Source organism: Paroedura picta, chromosome 1 (genome assembly GCF_049243985.1).
Source record: "Paroedura picta isolate Pp20150507F chromosome 1, Ppicta_v3.0, whole genome shotgun sequence".
NCBI classification, from domain to species: domain Eukaryota; kingdom Metazoa; phylum Chordata; class Lepidosauria; order Squamata; family Gekkonidae; genus Paroedura; species Paroedura picta.
The window spans coordinates 204,452,637-204,474,004 of record NC_135369.1 but is presented as its reverse complement, the minus strand read 5'-3'; the positions used below and the strand labels follow the sequence as shown (position 1 = coordinate 204,474,004).

The 21,368-nt window shown below is 44.9% G+C and overlaps 1 protein-coding gene across 6 annotated transcripts in view; it reads right to left on the bottom strand.

Annotated features, from left to right (window-relative positions):
* Positions 1-21,368, bottom strand: part of SUPT3H (SPT3 homolog, SAGA and STAGA complex component) — a 370,690-nt gene that overhangs the window by 145,796 nt on the left and 203,526 nt on the right. For all 6 annotated transcript variants that reach the window (XM_077317634.1, XM_077317617.1, XM_077317659.1 and 3 more), the window contains one exon: positions 13,746-13,830. In XM_077317634.1, coding sequence (XP_077173749.1) covers positions 13,746-13,830 — 85 coding nt within the window. The remainder of the gene's footprint in view (positions 1-13,745; positions 13,831-21,368) is intronic.

The following is a 21,368-nucleotide window of genomic DNA, read 5'->3' as shown; positions in this document are numbered from 1 at the left end:
TCTGCGCCGCGAACCCCGCACCTGCCCTGATGCTGCTGGCCCGCCGCCGCTGGCCCGTGCCGCTGGCCCTGCAGCACCTGGCCCGCCGGCCCTGCAGCGTCTGGCCCGCCACGACTGTGGAGCTGCGGCCATGCCGCGCCGCAGCTCTGCTCGCCCCCGACGTCCACTCTCCGTCGCCGCCATCGCCCCGACCCCCGGCTGGCCTTCTAGACTGGCCAGCCCACAGGAGATACCCCACAATGGCTGCCGCCGATCCCGGAGAGCCTCTGCCAGGTACATCTATCCGGCACACACCGGAGGCTGCGGCAACGCCGCCCACGCCTGGCCAACAATTCCCCACGCCCCTAATTTTCCCTCCGCTAGCGCCCATTTTATCTCCAGGTAAAATGGGCTTTAAATCTAGTATTAACATATTTAACTTAAATGGACTCCGGGGAATGGTAGAGAACAGGAAGGCCTGGAGGATCATTGTCCATGGGGTTGCGATGGGTCGGACACGACTTCGCAACTAACAACAACAATTAACATTTAGATTCCATGTCAGAGATGGAAAAGCAAAAGTGCACCTTTGTTTCCTACTGTCGGCAGAGTTGCTTACAATTCCACACTATCCTAATCATACGGCAAATGTTTGTAAAAAATCAAGCAAGGAACAGAGCTAAGCTGTTTTATCTTAATGGCCTATGTCTCAGCCAATAAGAATTTTATTTGACAGTCTGAAAGTGTAATAATTGCTTTATAGTGAAAGGAAGAAAAATATTAAAGCTAATAAATAAGGAAGGGTCTTCCGGGAGAAGTTGTGGAACACATCCTGTGCTCCCGAGGATACACTGGTTTAATTGTGCCCCCTCAATTTGAGACACTGATTTGGCTGAATCGACAAGTGGCCATCTTTTTCAAAGAAGAAATCAGGATAACATTTCAAATAACTTGGCTAATCTCTTTTGGCTGTCAAAGAAAACTTTTGCGGGTATTGAATTTTATTGCATTCTCGGCATTTATAAATTGACTGGCTGCTCGTTTACCTTAATCGTCGGTTCTAGTTAGGGCCCTCCATGCAACAGCAGAAGGACGATGCATTGAACTTGACGTATCACAAGGGAAAGGAAGTTCACGGAGCTGAGAGCCAACCTTCCCTTCCCCCACCAAGAGGTCCAGGTGCAAAAGCCAGCTAAATTCTGCTGCGGCAGGCAGATTTTAAAGCCCTTTCAGGTTCAGGACTTTATCGAGCCCACGAGTAAAATATTCCGAAAGTGACGGCAGTTTCACAGATGCACTTTTGCAGTCCGGAGCTTGGAATTTTTTCTTTTTAAGTGGCTGAACCTCAATGCAGTTGTTCAATAATGGGCAGTAGAATGTTTCGGAGCATGTGAAATATGTTCATGCTCCAGCGGTGGACCGCAGCCTTGCCCCTCTACTTCAGTGGACTCAACCACAAGCTAGGGAATTGGCTGCTTCCATTGCTTCCCCTTCACCCTGTCACAGAATCATAGAATCATAGAGTTGGAAGGGGCCATACAGGCCATCTAGTCCAACCCCCTGCTCAATGCAGGATCAGCCCTAACCATCCTAAAGCATCCAAGAAAAGTGTGTATCCAGCCTTTGCTTGAAGACTGCCAGTGAGGGGGAGCTCACCACCTCCTTAGGCAGCCTATTCCACTGCTGAACTACTCTGACTGAAATTTTTTTTCCTGATATCTAGCCTATATCGTTGTACTTGAAGTTTAAACCCATTACTGCATGTCCTCTCCTCTGCAGCCAACAGAAACAGCATCCTGCCCTCCTCCAAGTGACAACCTTTCAAATACTTAAAAAGGGCTATCATGTCCCCTCTCAACCTCCTTTTCTCCAGGCTGAACATTCCCAAGTCCCTCAACCTATCTTCATAGGGCTTGGTCCCTGTCCTGAGCGAGAGTTCTCCTGTGCTTTCTGTGCCTGGGAGGGGGCAGAGCCTATATGCCTAATGCTGCCTTAAACTGCCTCCTGTCTCTCCCTCTCTCATCCCTCCATGAGCCTACCTGTTAACACGGGTGGTGATGTCACTTCCAGGGAATGTGGCAGGGAGGCATGGCCATCTGACTTTTCTTCTGGGGCTCCTTGAAGCCTGAAAAATTATTTCAGCCCCCCCCCCCCCCCCAAGGTTAAACGTTGAAAAAGGCTGGTCTAATGTTTTGCCTTACCAAGTAACATCTCTCTATGAATAATGAAAGCTAGCCACCACCTCCCAAGCACCTGTGTTCGTGAGAGGGGATCTTCATGGGGCTCATTGGAACTCTTTAATTACTCCTCTACTTGTAGCCCTCAGAGAGGCACACAGGGTTGGATCCAACCATCACCAAAGCACCTTCCTCCAACTTGTGGATCTTCCTCCAATGGAATGGCCACTTAAGTTGGAAGTGGGCTCCTTAGGCAGGAGGGAAACTTCCAACTTCTCCCAGCAGAGCTGTAGGAGTGTGCTAAAATCCACCTCAGGGTGTAGAATGCAATGAAATGGGTCCCACCATTATCTGGGATGGGAGGCCTGGGCCTGTTTTCCAGGGAGTAACTCGGCAGTCTCATTCACATTCAAGGACATACAAGCCGTGATCCTGTATGCAGCTGGCCAACTATGGGTGAGTTTGGGAAGCTCAAAGGAATCCAGTAAGTCCTACCAAACCAGCAGATCTTCCTCACCAACCACTTCTCCTCATGCACGGAGCTAGGATAGCCTCATAAATTAATGAAAGATGGGGATGTTTACTGTATGTGAATAGAGGGGAAATCAGGAAGAATCAGCCCCCCTTCTCCCTTGCACAAGCAGAAATCCCTCAACTTCAAAGGCACATGGGGCAGGGAAAGATCCTTCCATTATACAACTCATTGATTTTTACACAGAAGCACATTAACTGGAAGGTATTCTCAGCAGTTTGGCTACCTGGAGGAGAGAGTTTAATAGAGTCAAAGACTTGCTTTATTTGCATGAAGAGATTTGAAGCCTAGCTCAGAGGTGTTTTGAATTATGGCGATTTGCTTCAAATAATTAATAAGGAACACAATATTAGAATCACGAGTTAACCGTTTGCTACATCTGTTCTTCATATAACAAGTAGTCAGACTTCTTTACCTCACTTTCTTCTCAAACGAAGACCACCATCCACTGTACTCTTTTTTTGAATGAAGAAAATTTCAATTCCTTTAATATTTTGCAATGCAATCCCAAACCCTTTTAAGACCACTGACTAAGTCAGAGTGTAACCCTTAGGGCCAATCACTGTTAATGGCTTGTTTCAGCAATTCTCCCTACATACCCCAAATCAGGAATTCCCATCCAGGGAATGCACATGAGCTCCTGAGGGGCCACACAGCCTTTCCCAGAAATTCGGACGGCCACTGACATCACTAGACATTACTGGAGCCCCTGTTGTTCTGCAGGCCTCGTCTCTTTCAGTTTGGTGTAGTGGTTAGGAGTGCGGACTTCTAATCTGGCATGCCAGGTTCGATTCTGCACTCCCCCACATGCAGCCAGCTGGGTGACCTTGGGCTTGCCACGGCACTGATAAAATTGTTCTGACTGAGCAATAATATCAGGGCTCTCTCAGCCTCACCCACCTCACAGGGTGTCTGTTGTGGGGAGAGGAAAGGGAAGGCGACTGTAAGCTGCTTTGAGCCCCCTTCGGGTAGGGAAAAGCGGAATATAAGAACCAACTCTTCTTCCTCTTCTTCTTCCCCCACAATGGAAAAACAATAAATGATTGATTGGCTGGCTCCCACATCTTACTTCCACGCCCACTTCTCTGAAGGGGCCTGTCACCACTTCCGGGGTCCCTCAAAGCCTGAGGGGTTTTCTCCATGGTCTAAAAGTTGAAAAAGGCTGCCTTAAATCATGCGATCAGAACTGTGCCCTGCATTCTCAACGTAGTTTCTTCAAAGATTCTCTCTACAGCGTTACAAACCTTTGCTGTTTCGTTTTAATTCTTTCATGATTCAGGTGACAGACAACAGCCGTGCACCCACTTTCAGATAATATGTCCACCCGGGGAGAGTGCCAGAAAGCACCGCAACAGAACAAAGGTGAAATTGCACGGACGAGAATAATTAAGAAGACAGTAGCACATTTCTTCTTGAAGGAGTTATTTCGAAACCACCACACACTCAGTGGGCATCCTAGGGGGTTGCTTGTGCAAAACCATGTGACCCGATTACCTCATATCCCATCAGTGACTATCACGGTGACAAAATCTCTGTAGATGAAGCCGCCTTATATTGATTCAGAGCTAGGGTTGGGTGCTTCGGCGCCCGGTCTCTCCTGGTGCAGCCAGTGCCATGCCGTGGGGGGGAGGCGTGGGCGTCCGCGCGCCAGCGGGCGCCCACGTGTGGGGGGGAGGGGAGGCACTGGCTGCGCCGGGAGAGACCGGCCACTTCGGGTGCCAAAGCGCCCAACCCTAATTCAGACCACTGGACTAGCGATCCCCAACCTGTGGGCCGCGGACCACATGTGGTCCTTCGACTAATTGGAGATGGGCCCTGAAGGATGCCTTCTCTCCCCCCCCCCCCGGCCCTTTACTTCATCCCCCCCGGCCCTTTACAACACACTTTGGGTGTCATTGTCTCCCATCACTCCCAGATGGGACTATCTCGTTGCAGAGATACAAGCTCAGGGTTCCCATTGATTTGTCATTGTCATGAGTTAAAATTTCCATGAAAATAAAATGTTCCTTATGTTCATTGTTGTGGCGTGTCTGTATCTTATTTTGAAGGGATGCTTAAACATGACCATAGCGATCAGAGAGCGTTAGGGCAGTAGTTGAGAGTAGAGGAGTAAACTACCCCCCCCACCGGGCCTCAGTAAAAGGCGTTGAGTGGTCCTCGGTGAGTGGTCCCTGGCATTGAGTGGTCCCCGGTGATAAAAAGGTTGGGGACCACTGCACTACACTGGACCACTGCACTGGACCATCAAGGTCATTATAGTTTACTCATACTGGCAGCTGCTCCTCACTTTCAGGTAGACTTTTTTGGGAGAGGAGTAGGTTTTAGATAGAGGGGTTTAGGTAGAGGTCTCTCGTGTTAAGTCTGTGGGTTTGGCAGATATAGGCACGGAGTTCTTCAAAAACAACAGCTCTTCATTAAACACCAACTCCAACAAGTATTGAATGGCAGACACTGGAACCCATTAAACTTATATACAATTCAAGAGGCCCCCACCAGGTAACCTGATTGGCCCTTAATGGAACCCAGCAATTGGTTCATTCCTAGAGTCTTTTAACAATCGGCAATTGGCTGCTTTACAATCCTTAATTTTCATTTGACTGCACGACACTACAACCGCGTTCTTTTAATGGGCGATGCCAGGAGTTGGATCCAGGGCCTCCTGTATGCAAAGCAGATGACCAACCAAAAGCCACAAGCCCTCCAGAGGTTGTTAGGTTTGTAACTTGACGAAAGAGGAGAAATGTTCAAACATTAATTTTTTCCCCCCAAAACCATTCTTTTCTAAAGCTTTCTTGATCGGAATAGGAAACTTTAAAAAAGAATATAACATTTTTCAAGCCGTAAGAGGTCTAAGCATGGCATGTTCAGGGCCATTTTTTTTAAGCGTACAGGTACTGCTGCAAGAAAGGTGTCACATTGTCTTTGCCAGCAACTTATTAATAATGAAATTAAGTATTAGAAGACCGCAGAAACAGTGAACACTAGGTGTCAGTCTAAGAAGTGGAAAAATATCAAAAAACCTGTTGTTTCCAATCAGGTGGATAAGCTACAAAACCAGAACCAGCTGTGACCACATTCGCTTGTAACTGCATAACACTGTTAACAAGCCAGGAAAAAAAAAAAACTGATTCCCAACCCATCAGGTTCAGCTGAAATCAGATAAGTTGACTATTAGAGGCAACAATGACTTCTCTCTATTAAATGCCCCTGAAGTGGTTTAGAAAAGGCATCCAAAGTACCTGACAACATTGGGCATTAATTTAACATGTCAATACCTGTCAAAGCAGCATGCAAATGGCACCTGCCCTCTGCAACTACAGTATTAAACAGGAACAGGGAAGGGGTGGAGGAGAGTACCCCTGGGAAGAGCCATCTGGCTCAGGGATTTAAGGCTACTGTTGCCAATTTGGAATGGGCTACGGGGGGCTGATCCCGCTAGTCCACTGGATTGCCAGCGACTTCACAAGGATCTCTGATGTTCAATGAGCTGACAAAGCATTCCTGTCTTGGCCACACAAAACCAATTGTATGAATAATGCTCCTTTATTTTTTTTTTCTAAAGTAAAAGATTTTGAAAGCTTATGGAAGAGGGAGGGATGAAAGATCTGTTTCACATCTGGGTGCAGTTCTTCAGACCCAAACTTCATGTTTTATAAAGGCATCACGTCCACTACCGCTTCCTCCTATTCTTATCCTATTCTATCCTATTCTGCTATCTTAGCCAATTTTAACCAGATTTGTAGTAGGATTTTAGTTTTTCCCAAATTTGTTCTGCACCAAGACAGGTGTGCCATGAGTTTGTCGCAGTTAGAATCATAGAATTGGAAGGGAACTCCAGGGTCTTCTAGTCTAGGGGAAGTCAACCTGTGGTCCTCCAGATGTTCATGGACTACAATTCCCATGAGCCCCTGCCAGCAAATGCTGGCAGGGGCTCATGGAAATTGTAGTCCATGAACATCTGGAGGACCACAGGTTGACTACCCCTGCTCTAGTCCAACTCCATGCACAATGCAGGACACTCTCAACTACCTACACACCCACAGTTGTCCCAATTTCATGCCCAAGTGATCTCTCGACCAAAAATCTCTAGAATCCTGCCTGGCCTGGAGGAAATTCACCTACCACCCCACAGTGGCTATCAGAAATTCCCTGGGTATGCAAGGACCACAAGAGACAAACACTGGCACATCCTGTCCTGCCCACCGACTCACAATCTGCCTACATTCAGAAAATCAGCATTTCTGTCAGATGACTATCTAGTCTCTGCTTTAAAACTTCCAAAGGAGGACCCATCACCTCCTGAGGAAGCCTGTTCCACTGAGGAACCACTCTAACTGACAGGAACTTCTTCTGGAAGTTTAGCTGAAAATTCTTTTGACTTAGAGCCAGTTTGATGTAGTGGTTAGGAGTGAGGGCTTCTAACCTGGCATGCCAGGTTCGATTCTGTGCTCCCCCACATGCAACCAGCTGGGTGACCTTGGGCTCGCCACGGCACTGATAAAACTGTTCTGACCGGGCAGTGATATCAGGGCTCTCTCAGCCTCACCCACCCCACAGGGTGTCTGTTGTGGGGAGAGGAATGGGAAGGCGACTGTAAGCCGCTTTGAGACTCCTTCGGGTAGGGAAAAGCGGCATATAAGAACCAACTCTTCTTTTTCTTCTTAATTTCAACCCATTGATTCTGGTCCAACCATCTGGGGTAACAGAAAATGCTCCATCTTCTGATAGCCCTTCAAGGATTTGAAGATGGTTATCATATCACCCCTTACATTCAAATGGTCCATGTTGGTCTGAAGTAGCACAATAAAATCCAGTAGCACCTTTAATAGTTTCAAAGTATGAGGAAGAGTGTTTGCACTCGAAAGCTCACGCCTTGAATATATCTTTGTTGGTCTTTTAGCCAAATCATGTTCAGTGTATGGTCTACTAAGACCCCCAGATCCTTTTCACACAAGACGAGTCTCGCCCATCCTATCGTGATGCTTATGACTTTCCTATCTAAATGAAGAACTTTACATTTATGACTACTGAAATTCATTTTATTCATTTTAGCCTAGTTTTCTAGCCAGCCAAGATCACCTTGTATTCTGATTCTGTCTTCTGGTGTGTTTGCTACAGCTCTCATTTTAGTGTCATCTGCAAATGTAATAAGTACCCCTTCTATTCCTTCATCCAAATAATTTATAAATGTGCTGAACAATACAGGGCCCAGGACAGATCTCTGAGGCACTCCACTTATCACTCTTCTCCCAAGATGATGAACCATTGGGTGAACTCTTTGGGTGCGATCTGTCAACCAGTTCTCGATCCACCTAACAGTAATAGGATCCATTTCATATTTTACCAACTTGTCAATAAGAATATCATGTGGAATCTTATCAAAAGCCTTACTGAAATCAAGGTAAACTATGTCCACAGCATTCCCCTGATCTAGCAAGGTAGATTTCAAAAAAGGGATAAGGTTAGTCTACATGACCTTCTTGAGAAACCTGTGCTGACTCTTAGTAATCACAGCTATCTTATCTAGCTGCTAAAGGAACGACTGATGATTTGCTCTAAAAAATGGACAGCAATAGATGTCAAGCTGATGGGTTACCCTGATCCTCCTTTTTCCCATTCTCGAAGATGGGAACAATATTTGCCCACCTCAACTCTTCTGGCAGATAGGTTGTTGCAGATAGCTTGTTTAACTAAATCTATTGTATGAACAGAATGAATGCTACAATGATTTCTCCAGATGGGGTTATTGATTCACATAAATACAAAATACATTCTTGGCCCATTCCGCACACATAGGATAATGCACATTCAATGTGGCAGCTGGAGTTTCCTGTGCAGAACAGGAAAATCTACTTCTAAAGTCCATTGGAAGTGCATTGTCTATTGTGTGCAGAATAGGCCCTGGTTTGCCTCCAAGCACTGAATTTTTTAATGATTTTTTTAATGCAACAGGGGAAAAGACAAAAACATTTTCTTTTCACCATCTATAACCATACCTGGATGCAGTCCAATTGTGTGCCACCCAGAGACTGTTTTCCAAGAGGTACTGCTTCAAAATTTCACTAATATATATATATATAATATTCCTCTTAGAATTATGCATAAGGATCTCAATTGAAATTGCCCACCCCCCAATCCCTCCTTTAACCATTTTATGTAATATTGCGCTTTCTAGATCTATTATCAATTGCTTCTACACTATCCCATTCTCCTATCTATCCATATTAATTATATTTCCCTCTGATCAATCTGTCAGTTATTTCACTTTGTCAGGTCAAATGTCTTAAATGTTTTAATGTCCACTAATGTTGAAAAGTGTTCATCTCCCATTGATGCAATTTATTTTCTCATCTGTCCCTTATTTCATCTGAGAAATATGTGCAAGTATGAATAGTGTTCTATAAAGACTGCAAAAGAAAAAGGTGAATTCATTAGTAGTAGTACAGCAGCACTGTTTTACTCTTATATGTTTGGAGCTCTAAAGGGGAAAGTTACTAAGACAGTTAGATTTTGTTATGATGCACAGGGGTGCTATTGTATACAATACACGACAGTCCCCCCCCAACCCCTATTATTATTTTTAAAGCTTCTTTTATGAGACTTACTTTTTCTTATTTTTTTAAATTAAGCACTCCAGAAATATAACTGGAAATATCCCAGATTCTGACAAACAGTTTGCTCTCACAAAGATATCCAAGTAATAGGGACTCTCAAAAATCCGGGGATATAATATAATATATACCATGAACAATGCAAACAGTCTGCAGGAACCTTGACTAGAGACACTCTGAAAAACATTCATTTAAAGTCATTTAAGAAAAACCTGCTGGATATTTAACAGTCTGCAGAGCCCAAGGACATACAACTTTAGAATTCTTTGCTCTTAGTAATAAGATATATAAAATTGTTTTGGCCTTGGGCACGTCATTACCTTTACAATTCAACAAAATACGATTTCCTATAGAGTAGCATTTTATTATTTGCTCTCTTTTAATTCTGCTTCTACTTGATTTAGAAGAGAATTCAAACAACTATGTCCTCAGAATGCTTTTAAATATATAACTTCCTAATTTTAATTATCATGGCCAAAATCAGCACTAGCCAGCAAGGTGTAGTGGTTAAAAAATCTGGAGAACCAGGTTTGATTCTCCACTCCTCCGCATGCAGCCAACTGGGTGACCTTGGGCCAGTCACAGTTCTCTCTGAGCTCTCTCAGCCTCACCGACCCTACATGGTGTCTGTTGTGGGGAGACGAAGGGAAAGCGATTATAAGATGCTTTGAAACTCCTTTGGATAGTGAAAAGTGGGGTATAAAACCCAACTCCTCTTCTAGTAATATATAGGACTGGCAAATATGAACAAAAGTGGGAAATCTGAGGGGAAGGTGGCCCCCCTTCCCAGTCTTCAATGGTCTTGTAACTACTAAACCTCATCAGTATGCCCCCAGTCCCTTTAGCTTGGCAGCTGCTGCTGGCTCTCTGATGCTAGTTCTCTTTCCCTCCGTCATGCCAGCCTGACTTTCTCTCTTCCTCCTACCTCAATGCCTGAAATGTTGTAATATTAACATATCACGTGTGCTGACATATGTCAATTCCCCAGGGTGGTTTATTGTACTTATTAAAAAAACTTATATCCTGCCTTTCCCATAATCAGCGAAGGCTCAAAGCAGCAGAACAAGGCACACCCACACTGTACCAATTCATAGAATCATAGAATCATAGAGTTGGAAGGGGCCACACAGGCCATCTAGTCCAACCCCCTGCTCAACGCAGGATCAGCCCAAAGCATCCTAAAGCATCCAAGAAAAGTGTGTATCCAACCTTTGCTTGAAGACTGCCAGTGAGGGGGAGCTCACCACCTCCTTAGGCAGCCTATTCCACTGCTGAACTACTCTGACTGTGAAAACATTTTTCCTGATATCTAGCCTATATCGTTGTACTTGTAATTTAAAACTTTCACTGCGTGTCCTCTCCTCTGCAGCCAACGGAAACAGCATCCTGCCCTCCTCCAAGTGACAACCTTTCAAATACTTAAAGAGGGCTATCGTGTCCCCTCTCAACCTCCTTTTTTCCACGCTGAACATTCCCAAGTCCCTCAACCTATCTTCATAGGGCTTGGCCCCAGATCATCTTCGTCACTCTCCTCTGTACCCTTTCGATTTTATCTACGTCCTTCTTGAAGTGAGGCCTCCAGAACTGCACACAGTACTCCAGGTGTGGTCTGACCAGTGCCGTATACAATGGGACTATGACATCTTGTGATTTTGATGTGATGCCCCTGTTGATGCAGCCCAAAATGGCATTTGCCTTTTTTACCGCTGCATCACACTGCCTGCTCATGTTTAGTTTACAATCCACAAGAACCCCAAGGTCTCGTTCACACACAGTGTTACCTAGAAGCGTATCCCCCATCCAGTAGGCATGCTTTTCATTTTTCTGACCCAGATGCAGAACTTTACACTTATCTTTATTAAATTGCATCTTGTTCTCATTTGCCCATTTTCCCATTGTGTTCAGATCTCGTGCCCATTTTTCCATTGTGTTCACTCTCATATGACAAGCAGTAGATAAAACTACTTAGAGCAGGGGTGGCCAAACTGTGGCTCTCCCCTGATTACAATTCCCATGAGCCCCTGCCAGGACTGTAGTCCATGGATATCTGGAGAACAATATTTTGGCCACCCTGACTTAGAGCTTAGACCATTACACTGAGTAAGGTGATGTTGTGCGATAGGAGCTTTAGGAACCATTTAATCTTATTTCTGTCCAGGGCCACTGAAGTAGAATGCACCTATATAATTTGGGGTGGAGGAAGGGAAATACATACCAGATAAAAGCTGGGCCCACTGCAGTACATTACACACTAAATGTACCTGGCTAAGCATGAACCAGTTAAGGAAGTTAAAAAAGAATCCACGGAGCCCTGTAAAGAGTCCTGTTGACTTGGTATAGTATGCCAATGTAAAAATCAGTTTGGCGGAACCTATGCATATGCAAGTGGTAATTCCAAAAAATTATCTTTCCTGTCCAACCACTTTTGTTCCTGTGGGATCCGAACTGATCTATTACTTGTAGAGATTAATCTCAGTACTGAGACCATGGGAAAAATAGAAGGCTCAGAAGGAAGCCAAGATGCAAGGGGGAGGAGAGGAAGAACCTCATGTAAGTTTTTTTCCCCACTCACACATCACTCACTCATGTGTATTAACTAGAACAACCTTTCTCAACTTCTTTACCACTGAGAAACCCCTGAAACATTCTTCAGGCTTTGAGAAAACCCAGAAGTGGCACAATCATGCAGAATATGATTGGGAAGCATAGCAGTGTACACATCACCTGGGGCACCTCCCCTTCCCACCCCTCCAGGCTCATCATTGGTCATATCATCCAATAAATGTGTGTGTGTGTGTGTGTATACATTGAGAGCGAGGGTCTTGATCTAACTAATGTTAAGGGATCCACCAATGGTAACTCCAGGACCCTACCATGGCCTCAACCATAAGCAGAAGAGCTCCATATATATATCACGACACTGCAAGATGGAGCTCTTCTGCTTATGGCTGAGGCCATGGTAGGGTCCTGGAGTTACCATTGTTGGATCCCTTAACATTAGTTAGATCAAGACCCTCGCTCTCAATGCCTTGGCCTCAGTCGGACAGTGGGAGAGGTGGGGGGGGGTTTAAAACTCTGTATCGCTATCTTTTAATTGTAATATTAACTGTATAGTTTTAAGGGGTTTTAGGGGATTGGTTTTTAATATTTTATTGTAAACCGCCACGAGACCAAATAGAGTGCAGCGGTATATAAGTACAAAAATAAATAAATAAACTAGAAGGACTCCAAGTAGTTCTGAAACCTGGAATAGTTTAATTTTTATACTCCCTCTTTCTTACTCCTGACCTGGATAGCTCAGATACGCAGATCTCATCAGATCTCAGAAGCTAACCAGGATTCTCCCTGGTTAGTATTTAGATGGGAGACCACCAAGAAAACCCATGTTCATCACACAAAGGCAAGGCAATGGAAATCCACCTATGAACATCTCTTGCCTTGAAAACCCTGTGGAATTACTGGAGGACAGCTGTGACTTAATGCCAAAAAAGTCCTTTTTACCAGTGGGCACCCTCCTGGCTTCTTTAAAAATGCCATTCCAAGATGATTGCAATCACAGCCAAATATGTAACAAATTTCATAGTCCTGAAGGAGGGGATGGTCAGAAGAGAGCTCTGTGAAGATCTAAGTTGGTGCATGTGCTCATACCAAGAGACATGGTCCTTCAGACCTCATCAGGCCCTTTGTGGAAACTACTTCCACTGAGCAGAAGAAAGATGAATGTCCTAATGTTCTAAAAATTGCAGGGGAAACCTACAAGAGCAGCAGTGAGGGAAGTGGGTGAGTGAGAACTGTTCTCTGGTTGAATGGCTATGGATTCAAAATACTCACTTAAAGTTGACAGTATATGGGAGGTATACCTGTTGTCAACATTTGCTGAGTTATTTAGGAAGTAATCGTTATCCCTTCCAATGTGGAATTTGATTTAACAATGCATATTTGTCAAAGACCTAGCTTGTACTACCTCCACCAGCATAGACATAGATGAGCTTCATGAAGTTGAAGAAAGGAGTCTTGGACCTCATAAATCTTTCTAAAATTAATCTGTGCATGAACAGGGGCTTATGTCAAAAGGATAGCAGAACGTTATAGTGCAAAAATCACCAATCCAACACAGCATTGGTTTAGAAATCGGTACCCAATACAAATAAAATGAATTCGTTCTCCCCATACTGAAGATACTAAAAAGGCCTACTATGCTGTACCAAAAAGGCTGTTCTGGGCATTTGACAAATCTTGCAAAACCAGTTTGCCATCTCTTTTGTTATTTTGTCATGACAGCAAAACCCAGCATCTTCCTCTACTTCATTCTCACACCTGCAGGTTGTCAGGCTACCTTTACCAGCTCCTCTTTTGATTGTGGTTGTCAACCTGCCCCTCCATGCTGTCACTGGGTCTTGGAATAAAATTCTAGGACACAATATTTTGGTGAAAACTTTTCCTTACCAAATTAATCAGCTGAGTGTGGACAATGTCTTCTACCAATACGGCGGATTCATGGAGAGGCCTGCGAGCATCCCCTAAGGAAAACCTGAAAGGCAATTATTTTGAAAAAAATTACTGAGTATCAAATCTCATTGAGAGAAAAGGCAGGAATAATTCCATAAAGAAGCAGAATTTCATTAAAAAGTGCAAATGAATCATAAGAATAATTACATTACAAATGTAATTTAAACATAACAACACAATCTATAATTCTTGAATTTATAGCCCATAATCTCCCTCAATGAGTATTCCTACAGTTGCCAGCTGCAGTTCCAGGACCGTTTATGCACTAGGAAATTCACTGCCCCAGCTCCTGTGCAGGAGCACAAATCAGGGGTGGACGACGTGCACCAGGCCAAGTGCTCCCCCATGTGGGTGCAGGAAGAGGTGGGACAACCGGCCATGACTAAAACTCCATCCTGCAACCCGGCATAAAACCTCCAGTGCATAAACGGTCCAGGGGAGACCCAGGTCTCTCCTGGAGGCTGGCATCCTTTTTTTACTTTTCCCCCTACCCTGAACAGAACTGTTAATGTTTTCTTCAAGTGGGGAAATCATTATAATGTGTTTTGGCAGAGTGTTCTACAGAAGTGCACAGTCACCTTGCTGTAAAAAACAGAAGCCCAAGCCCATACTTGCCCATACCTTTACGCTAAGTGGATATTTGTGTAGAAAAAGGCACAGAAATGCAAGTGGCTTCCAAAGAAGCCTTCCCCTGTATCCCCTTTAAATTAGCAGCCCAATGTCAAGGGGCGGGAGAGTGTGCAAGGGAGAGGAAGGCAGAGCAGAGCCAAACAAGGAATTTCTCATTGGCTGGATTTTTTTTGCCAATTAGAAGTCCGCACTCCTAACCACTACACCAAACTGGCTCTCAGCTTAAAGTGGCAGGAAAGAGGACATCTCAGCATGGAATGGATTCACTCAACAAAGGAAAGCCACTGCCCTCATTTTGCAAGATCTGAGCCAGACTGTCAGTGAGGACATAGAACCACAGAGTCATAGAGTAAGGCCGCAAAAGCCTCAGCAGCGGGCTGTGGGGCCCGCGCCTCCCTCTCCCCGCCCCCCCAGCAGTGAGAAGCTCGCCAAGCCGCAAGCAAATCGGCCACCAAAACGGCCGATTAGCTTGCGGCCCAGTGAGCTTCTCACTGTAGAGGGGGAGAGTGAGGCATGGCCGCCGGTACACCAGCGGGCACAAATGAGCGTACGCAGAGCTCTCACGCATGTGCAGAGCTGCAGTGCATGCGCGTTTGTGCCCACGCCGGGAGCGGAAACGTGCGTGCGCAGCAGCTCCGCGCAGGTGCAGCACCCCAGGTCGCTCCCTCCCCCACATCCCTGCTAGCGGTCCGCAAACAGGAGAAGACCGCTGTGTTAGATCATACACCGTTCCAAATGCTGCAATGTACCTTTCTGCTCCCCACTGGTTTTATGTACATCGCCCCAAGATGTCACACTAAAGGGCGGGATAGAAATCGAATGAATAAATGAACAGACACACAGAAGCAGAGTAAAAAAAGAAAAAGAAACCTAAACTATTTGTTTAAGGATCACATAGGAATCTGGGTTGTTAAAAGAGAAAGATAACTGGACCCAAAGGCTGATTAGAACTACTGGTCAGAATAAAGCTACAACAGTGCCTAAAAAAACGGACCCAAACAAAATAAAGAATATCCTATTGGATTAAAGATGATGGTGACTGCAAATGAATACTGGAAGCCTCCCTAGGACCGTTTAAGCACTGGAGGTTTCATGCCGAGCTGCAGGCTGGAGTTTTAGTCATGGCAGGTTGCCCCACCTCTTCCTGCATCCACATGGGGCAGCATTTGGCCCGGTGCTCCTCATCTGCCCCTGATTTTTGCTCCTGCACGGGAGCTGAGGCAGTGAAGTTCCCAGTGCATAAATGGTCTAGAAGAGAAAGTCTGATTGTACAGATAAGCACTGTTTGAAGAACACTGAGGATGGCCAGGCACCAACAGCAAAATGCAACTGGAAAAAAGTGCATTTCAGGTCAGGGAATCCAGTCTTAGCGGCTGAAATGGAATGAATAACTTAAGAGATCATCACTGCTTCTGAATGTACTTAGAGTAGTTACTTCCACACTCCCGTCATAGTACTTTGTAGAATGGTTGTTTTTCTCTTCTGTATACAAACCAATGTGCCAGCATTTAAATTTCTTTACATTTAATCAAAATGTTTGTGTTATTGTCTTTTTAGCTCTAAAAAGCTTCCAGATGGAACTCTTCTAGAGGCCCTTCCTAGGCATCTGTGAAATGAAACACGAAACACGTTTTCTACAGTATGTTATATTTTCACACCCTCCCGCTGTTCCGTCATACAAAAGTACGGTTTTGACAGCGACATTGCAACATGATTATTACAAAGGGTGGAACACCATTTTGCCAGCTGCACCAACTGTTTTTCTCAAGCATAAAACATGGCAGAGAAATAAAAGCCGAAATATACAGATACTGACAGTCTAGTTAGGAACAGGTACTTGGTAGTAAGGGGGTTTCTCTCTGGCCCCTGATGATTTCCATTTGGCCCACACCTTAGCACTGGTGAAGGTTAGGTTACCAGCTCCAAGTTGGACAATTCTTGGGAATTTGGAGGTGAAGCCTGGGAGGACAATGGGGTACAATGTCAAGTCAAGCCAAGTAATTTCATACGATGTCATAGAGCAGGGGTAGTCAAACTGCGGCTCTCCAGATATCCATGGACTACAATTCCCGTGAGCCTCTGCCAGCAAATGCTGGCAGGGGCTCATGGGAATTGTAGTCCATGGACATCTGGAGGGCCACAGTTTGACTACCCCTGTCATAGAGTCTACCTTTCAAAGCATCCAGTTTCTCCAGGGGAAGATGTAATTCTGAGAGATCCCCAGGGCCCACCTGGAGATCGGCATCCCTACTCATGGCACAGCCTCCCCTCCTGGCCAATATAACAATAACAACAACAATGATACATTTATATCCTGACCTTCCATATTACTCAGGGCAGCTAACAACAGTAAAAATATACAGCGTTAAAATTTAACAATTCTTACACCCACACCCCCAACTAAGATTCCCATACAAGGAAGTTCTCAGGCAAGAGCTGATCTTCCAGCTCTCCTCCTCCTCCCAGTGGTGAGACCAGCATTTTTGGGTGGATGTTACCTTGGCTCTCAACCTGGTAGAATACCTGTGTTTTAGGGTCCCTGCAGAACTGCTTTATGTCCCTCGGGGACCTGATTTCTTCCAGAAGCTCATTCTACCAGGCCAGAGGCCAGAGCTTTTGGGTCACATGGACTCAGTCGTATGCGCTCACTGTAAGCTTGCAGCACAATACACAGAGATCAAGGACCGAAGCTTGCTAGTAAGCTATACCAGAGTTTAACACACCCAGCTGCGGGACTACAAGAAGCTGTGACCTGATGCACAAACAAAATCTTGAGCCTTATCACTTTCCTCAAGTGATACATTCAGAAGGCAAAGTCTGGAAATCTGAACATCACCTTTAAAATAATGTGCCTTTAAATCAGGCAAGGATTTTCGTTTCTCTCTTCTGCTTTTCCCACATTACTTTGCCAGCCCCTTCCCTGGACTCAGCATAACTGGCAGAGATGCACCGAAAACTATGACACGTAACCACAGCCACTGTTTCCTCTTCTGCAATATATGCTGATTGTTAAGCTTTTAATAAATGAGAAACAATAGCTGAATCTTCTGCCTTGCTTTTCTCTGATGGAATCTTCCTGCTTGAAAATTTGAAATCTGACCTCTTGTTAACCAGTGGACTGATCCCAAGAAATGTAAGATTCTTGCCAAGTACTTTGGCCAAGTAGCTACTATATGGAGAGCCAGCTTGGTGCAATGGTTAAGAGCGGTAAACTCTGATCTGGAGAACCCAGATTTGATTTCCCACTCCTCCTCTACGATGTCATATCCGTTCACCTGTCGGAGCTCATTGAGCTCCACCCCTCGCTCCCCTGGTGAAATTCCAGACATTTCTCTGAACCTTCTCTTACCTCCGTGGCCAGATTTTATTGCTCTGAGAGGCTTTCTCTTCCCCGCTGTGAGAACTCGCTCTTATCTCCCAGTGTCCTCAGTCTATTTGGGAGATGCTGGAAATTTACTGCTGAGAACAACAGTAAGGGCTGACCAAATGTTTCCAACTATTTGCGCCTTTTTAGATCAATAGCCTTTTCCTATGTGAACCCCTCTTTCCACCTAAATTACCCCCTATAAATACCCCTACGGGGGCTACCCATCCTTGTCTCTGTCAATGCATCATCTGTGCTTACCATGCTCATCATGTTTCACCTTATGGAACCTTTTCTGAATGAAGACTGAATTATTTGTGTCTGGAGAGGCTTTGTAAGAAGGGTTCTTTTCTGGTTGAGCAGGACAGCCCACAGTTCGTGACACACATGAAGCCTGCTAGGTGATCTTGGTCCGGTCATGGTTCTCTCAGAACTTTCTCAGCCCCACCTACCACACCTACCTGTGGGTGTTGTAACCTGCAAGATCTGCAGTATGCATGACTGAACAGAATATGAGCAATCCTACAGGGGGCATCATAGGAGATGTGTCTTTAGCATGATTAGCTTAGGAAATTCCTGATGTTTTTCATATCATAGAATCATAGAATCATAGAGTTGGAAGGGGCCATACAGGCCATCTAGTCCAACCCCCATCTAGTCCAAGCAGAGACATCACCCTGCCAACAAAAGTGCATTTAGTCAAGGCTATGGTATTCCCAGTTGCAATGTATGGCTGCGAAAGTTGGACCATGAGGAAGGCCGAGCGTCAAAGAATTGAGGCTTTTGAACTCTGGTGCTGGAGAAGACTCTTGCGAGTCCCTTGGACTGCAAGGCGAACAAACCGGTCAGTCCTAGAGGAGATCAACTCTGACTGCTCCTTAGAAGGCCAGATCCTCAAGATGAAACTCAAATACTTTGGCCACCTCATGAGAAGGAAGGACTCCCTGGAGAAGAGCCTAATGCTGGGAGCGATCGAGGGAAAGAGAAGAAGGGGACGACAGAGAATGAGGTGGATGGATGGAGTCACTGAAGCAGTAGGTGCAAACTTAAATGGACTCCGGGGAATGGCAGAGGACAGGAAGGCCTGGAGGATCATTGTCCATGGGGTTGCGATGGGTCGGACACGACTTCGCACATAACAACAACAACAAGTCCAACCCCCTGCTCAACGCATGATCAGCCCTAAGCATCCTAAAGCATCCAAGAAAAGTGTGTATCCAACCTTTGCTTGAAGACTGCCAGTAAGGGGGAGCTCACCACCTCCTTAGGCAGCCTATTCCACTGCTGAACTACTCTGACTGTGAAAATGTTTTTCCTGATATCTAGCCTATATCGTTGTACTTGAAGTTTAAACCCATTACTGCGTGTCCTCTCCTCTGCAGCCAACAGAAACAGCATCCTGCCCTCCTCCAAGTGACAACCTTTCAAATACTTAAAGAGGGCTATTATGTCCCCTCTCAACCTCCTTTTCTCCAGGCTGAACATTCCCAAGTCCCTCAACCTATCTTCATAGGGCTTGGTCCCTTGGCCCCAGATCATCTTCGTCGCTCTCCTCTGTACCCTTTCAATTTTATCTACGTCCTTCTTGAAGTGAGGCCTCCAGAACTGCACACAGTACTCTTCATTTGCCCAGTTGGAGACTTCCTGCTCCCTTGAGCACACTTAATCCATGCTTACCTCCACAACAGACAGGATGAATAATGTAAGAGCTAGACTACAAGGACTGCATGTGCGCTCTTTCTTTTCCAAGTAATTTCTCTTCTAAATAAATCTATTTTATTCTTTCAAGCACCCTAGTGATTTGCCCTCTGCATATTTAAACACTGCCTGGGGTAGGGTGAAGAAGGGAAAGGTGTTTGTAAGCCACTTTGAGACTTCCTGGGGTTGATAAAAGTGGGATATAAGAAACAACTCTTCTTCACATTACACTTGCTGGGTGACCTTGGTCCAGTCGCTTTTCTCCCAGAACTCTCTCAGCCCACATACCTCACAAGGTGCCTGTGGTGGGAAGAGGAAGGAAAAGGCAATTGCAAGCTACTTTGAGACTTCTTAGGGAAGAGAAAAGTGAGCTCTAAAAACTTTCTTCTATACCAAAAAAAAAAACACCCCACCATTCTAATCTACTCAAAAACTACCCGCTAAGAATTTATTTCTGAGAATATACAAAAGGGTCTTATGGGGATTCTTGGATCTTCAAAACGGGTAATTATAGTATGCTGTGAAGAGTATCAGATACTTTTCACTTTTTTTCAAATGCAATTTGTGACTGAACACGTTTTTACCACCACGGGTCACAAATACACTTAGGGGTTAGTAGAGAGAGAATTACAGTAGTTAGTAGTTATGCCTGAACACCTGCCGGTTTGGCTCATTTCCTGTTCGCTGTCTGCGAGTGCGGAGCCAGGAGTTCAGCAAGCTGTTCAGGTGCGTTGGCATGAATTCAACTGTGCCTGCTTGCAGGTCCATGACTGTTTGCAGAAAAGATTAGCCTCTTCCCTGGACTTAAAAATGTCTAGAAATTTTACACCTAAGAGTCCCCACCCTCACTAATTTAAACTGCTCCCCCTGTTTTTTTTAATTATACAGTCCTAATTCTTTCTTATCCCCAACGCAAAATGCTTCTCTCATATTTTAGCTTTATCGCTCATAACCACCAGATCAACCATATATTGTTTCATAAGAAGGGTCACCCCTAGTTAGTCCATGGATGGAAGACTTCCAAGGAGATCCAGAGTTGCAGGTGAAAGGAAAGCACCTCTCTGTTCACCTCTTGCCTTGAAAACCCTGTGGGGTCACCATGTCAGCTGGGACATGATTACACGTTCTAGTACCAATGTTTCAACAAATCTCATTTTTCTTTTATTTATGTCACTGTTTAAACCACATTTCTTTACAGTTCCTTGGTAAAATACATTTAACAGATTCTAAAACTGAACACATTGCTCCTTCTAATTCTGGTTCTGAAGACTGGGTGTGAACCAAATTCTCCCATGAAAATGCCCTAGTTTGTGCCCCTTAAACATTCCTGGACCTTTGTCTGGTTCAGTTTGGAGGTTCAGCTGGAAGCAGATGGGTGTGCCCATCCTGCTATCAGACTAAAAATGGCTGCAAGCCAATTTCAGTGCTCAATCTCACTCTGTCCCATGCAGAAGAGGGGGGGGGGGGAGCAAAACAGACTGCTAAAATAGCTGCTAGATGAGTGCACCTGTCAGCTATTACCGTTATTTATTTATTTATCTCTATTTATAATTTAATTTGTATACCACTGCTCCCAGCAAGCTGGCTCGCAGAGGTTCACAACACACACATATAATAAAAACATCTGTACATAAAAACAACCATACAACAATAAACATCTTAAAAATTACAATCCCCAGTTTACTACATCAATTTACTATATCAAGATGGCAGTATAATATAGTATTTAATACAGTGTATAATATAGTATTTAAATGTCTGGCAGCCCTTTAAAACAAGGGTAGTCAACCTGTGGTCCTCCAGATTTTCATGGACTACAATTCCCATGAGTACCTGCCAGCATTGGCAGGGGCTCATGGGAATTGTAG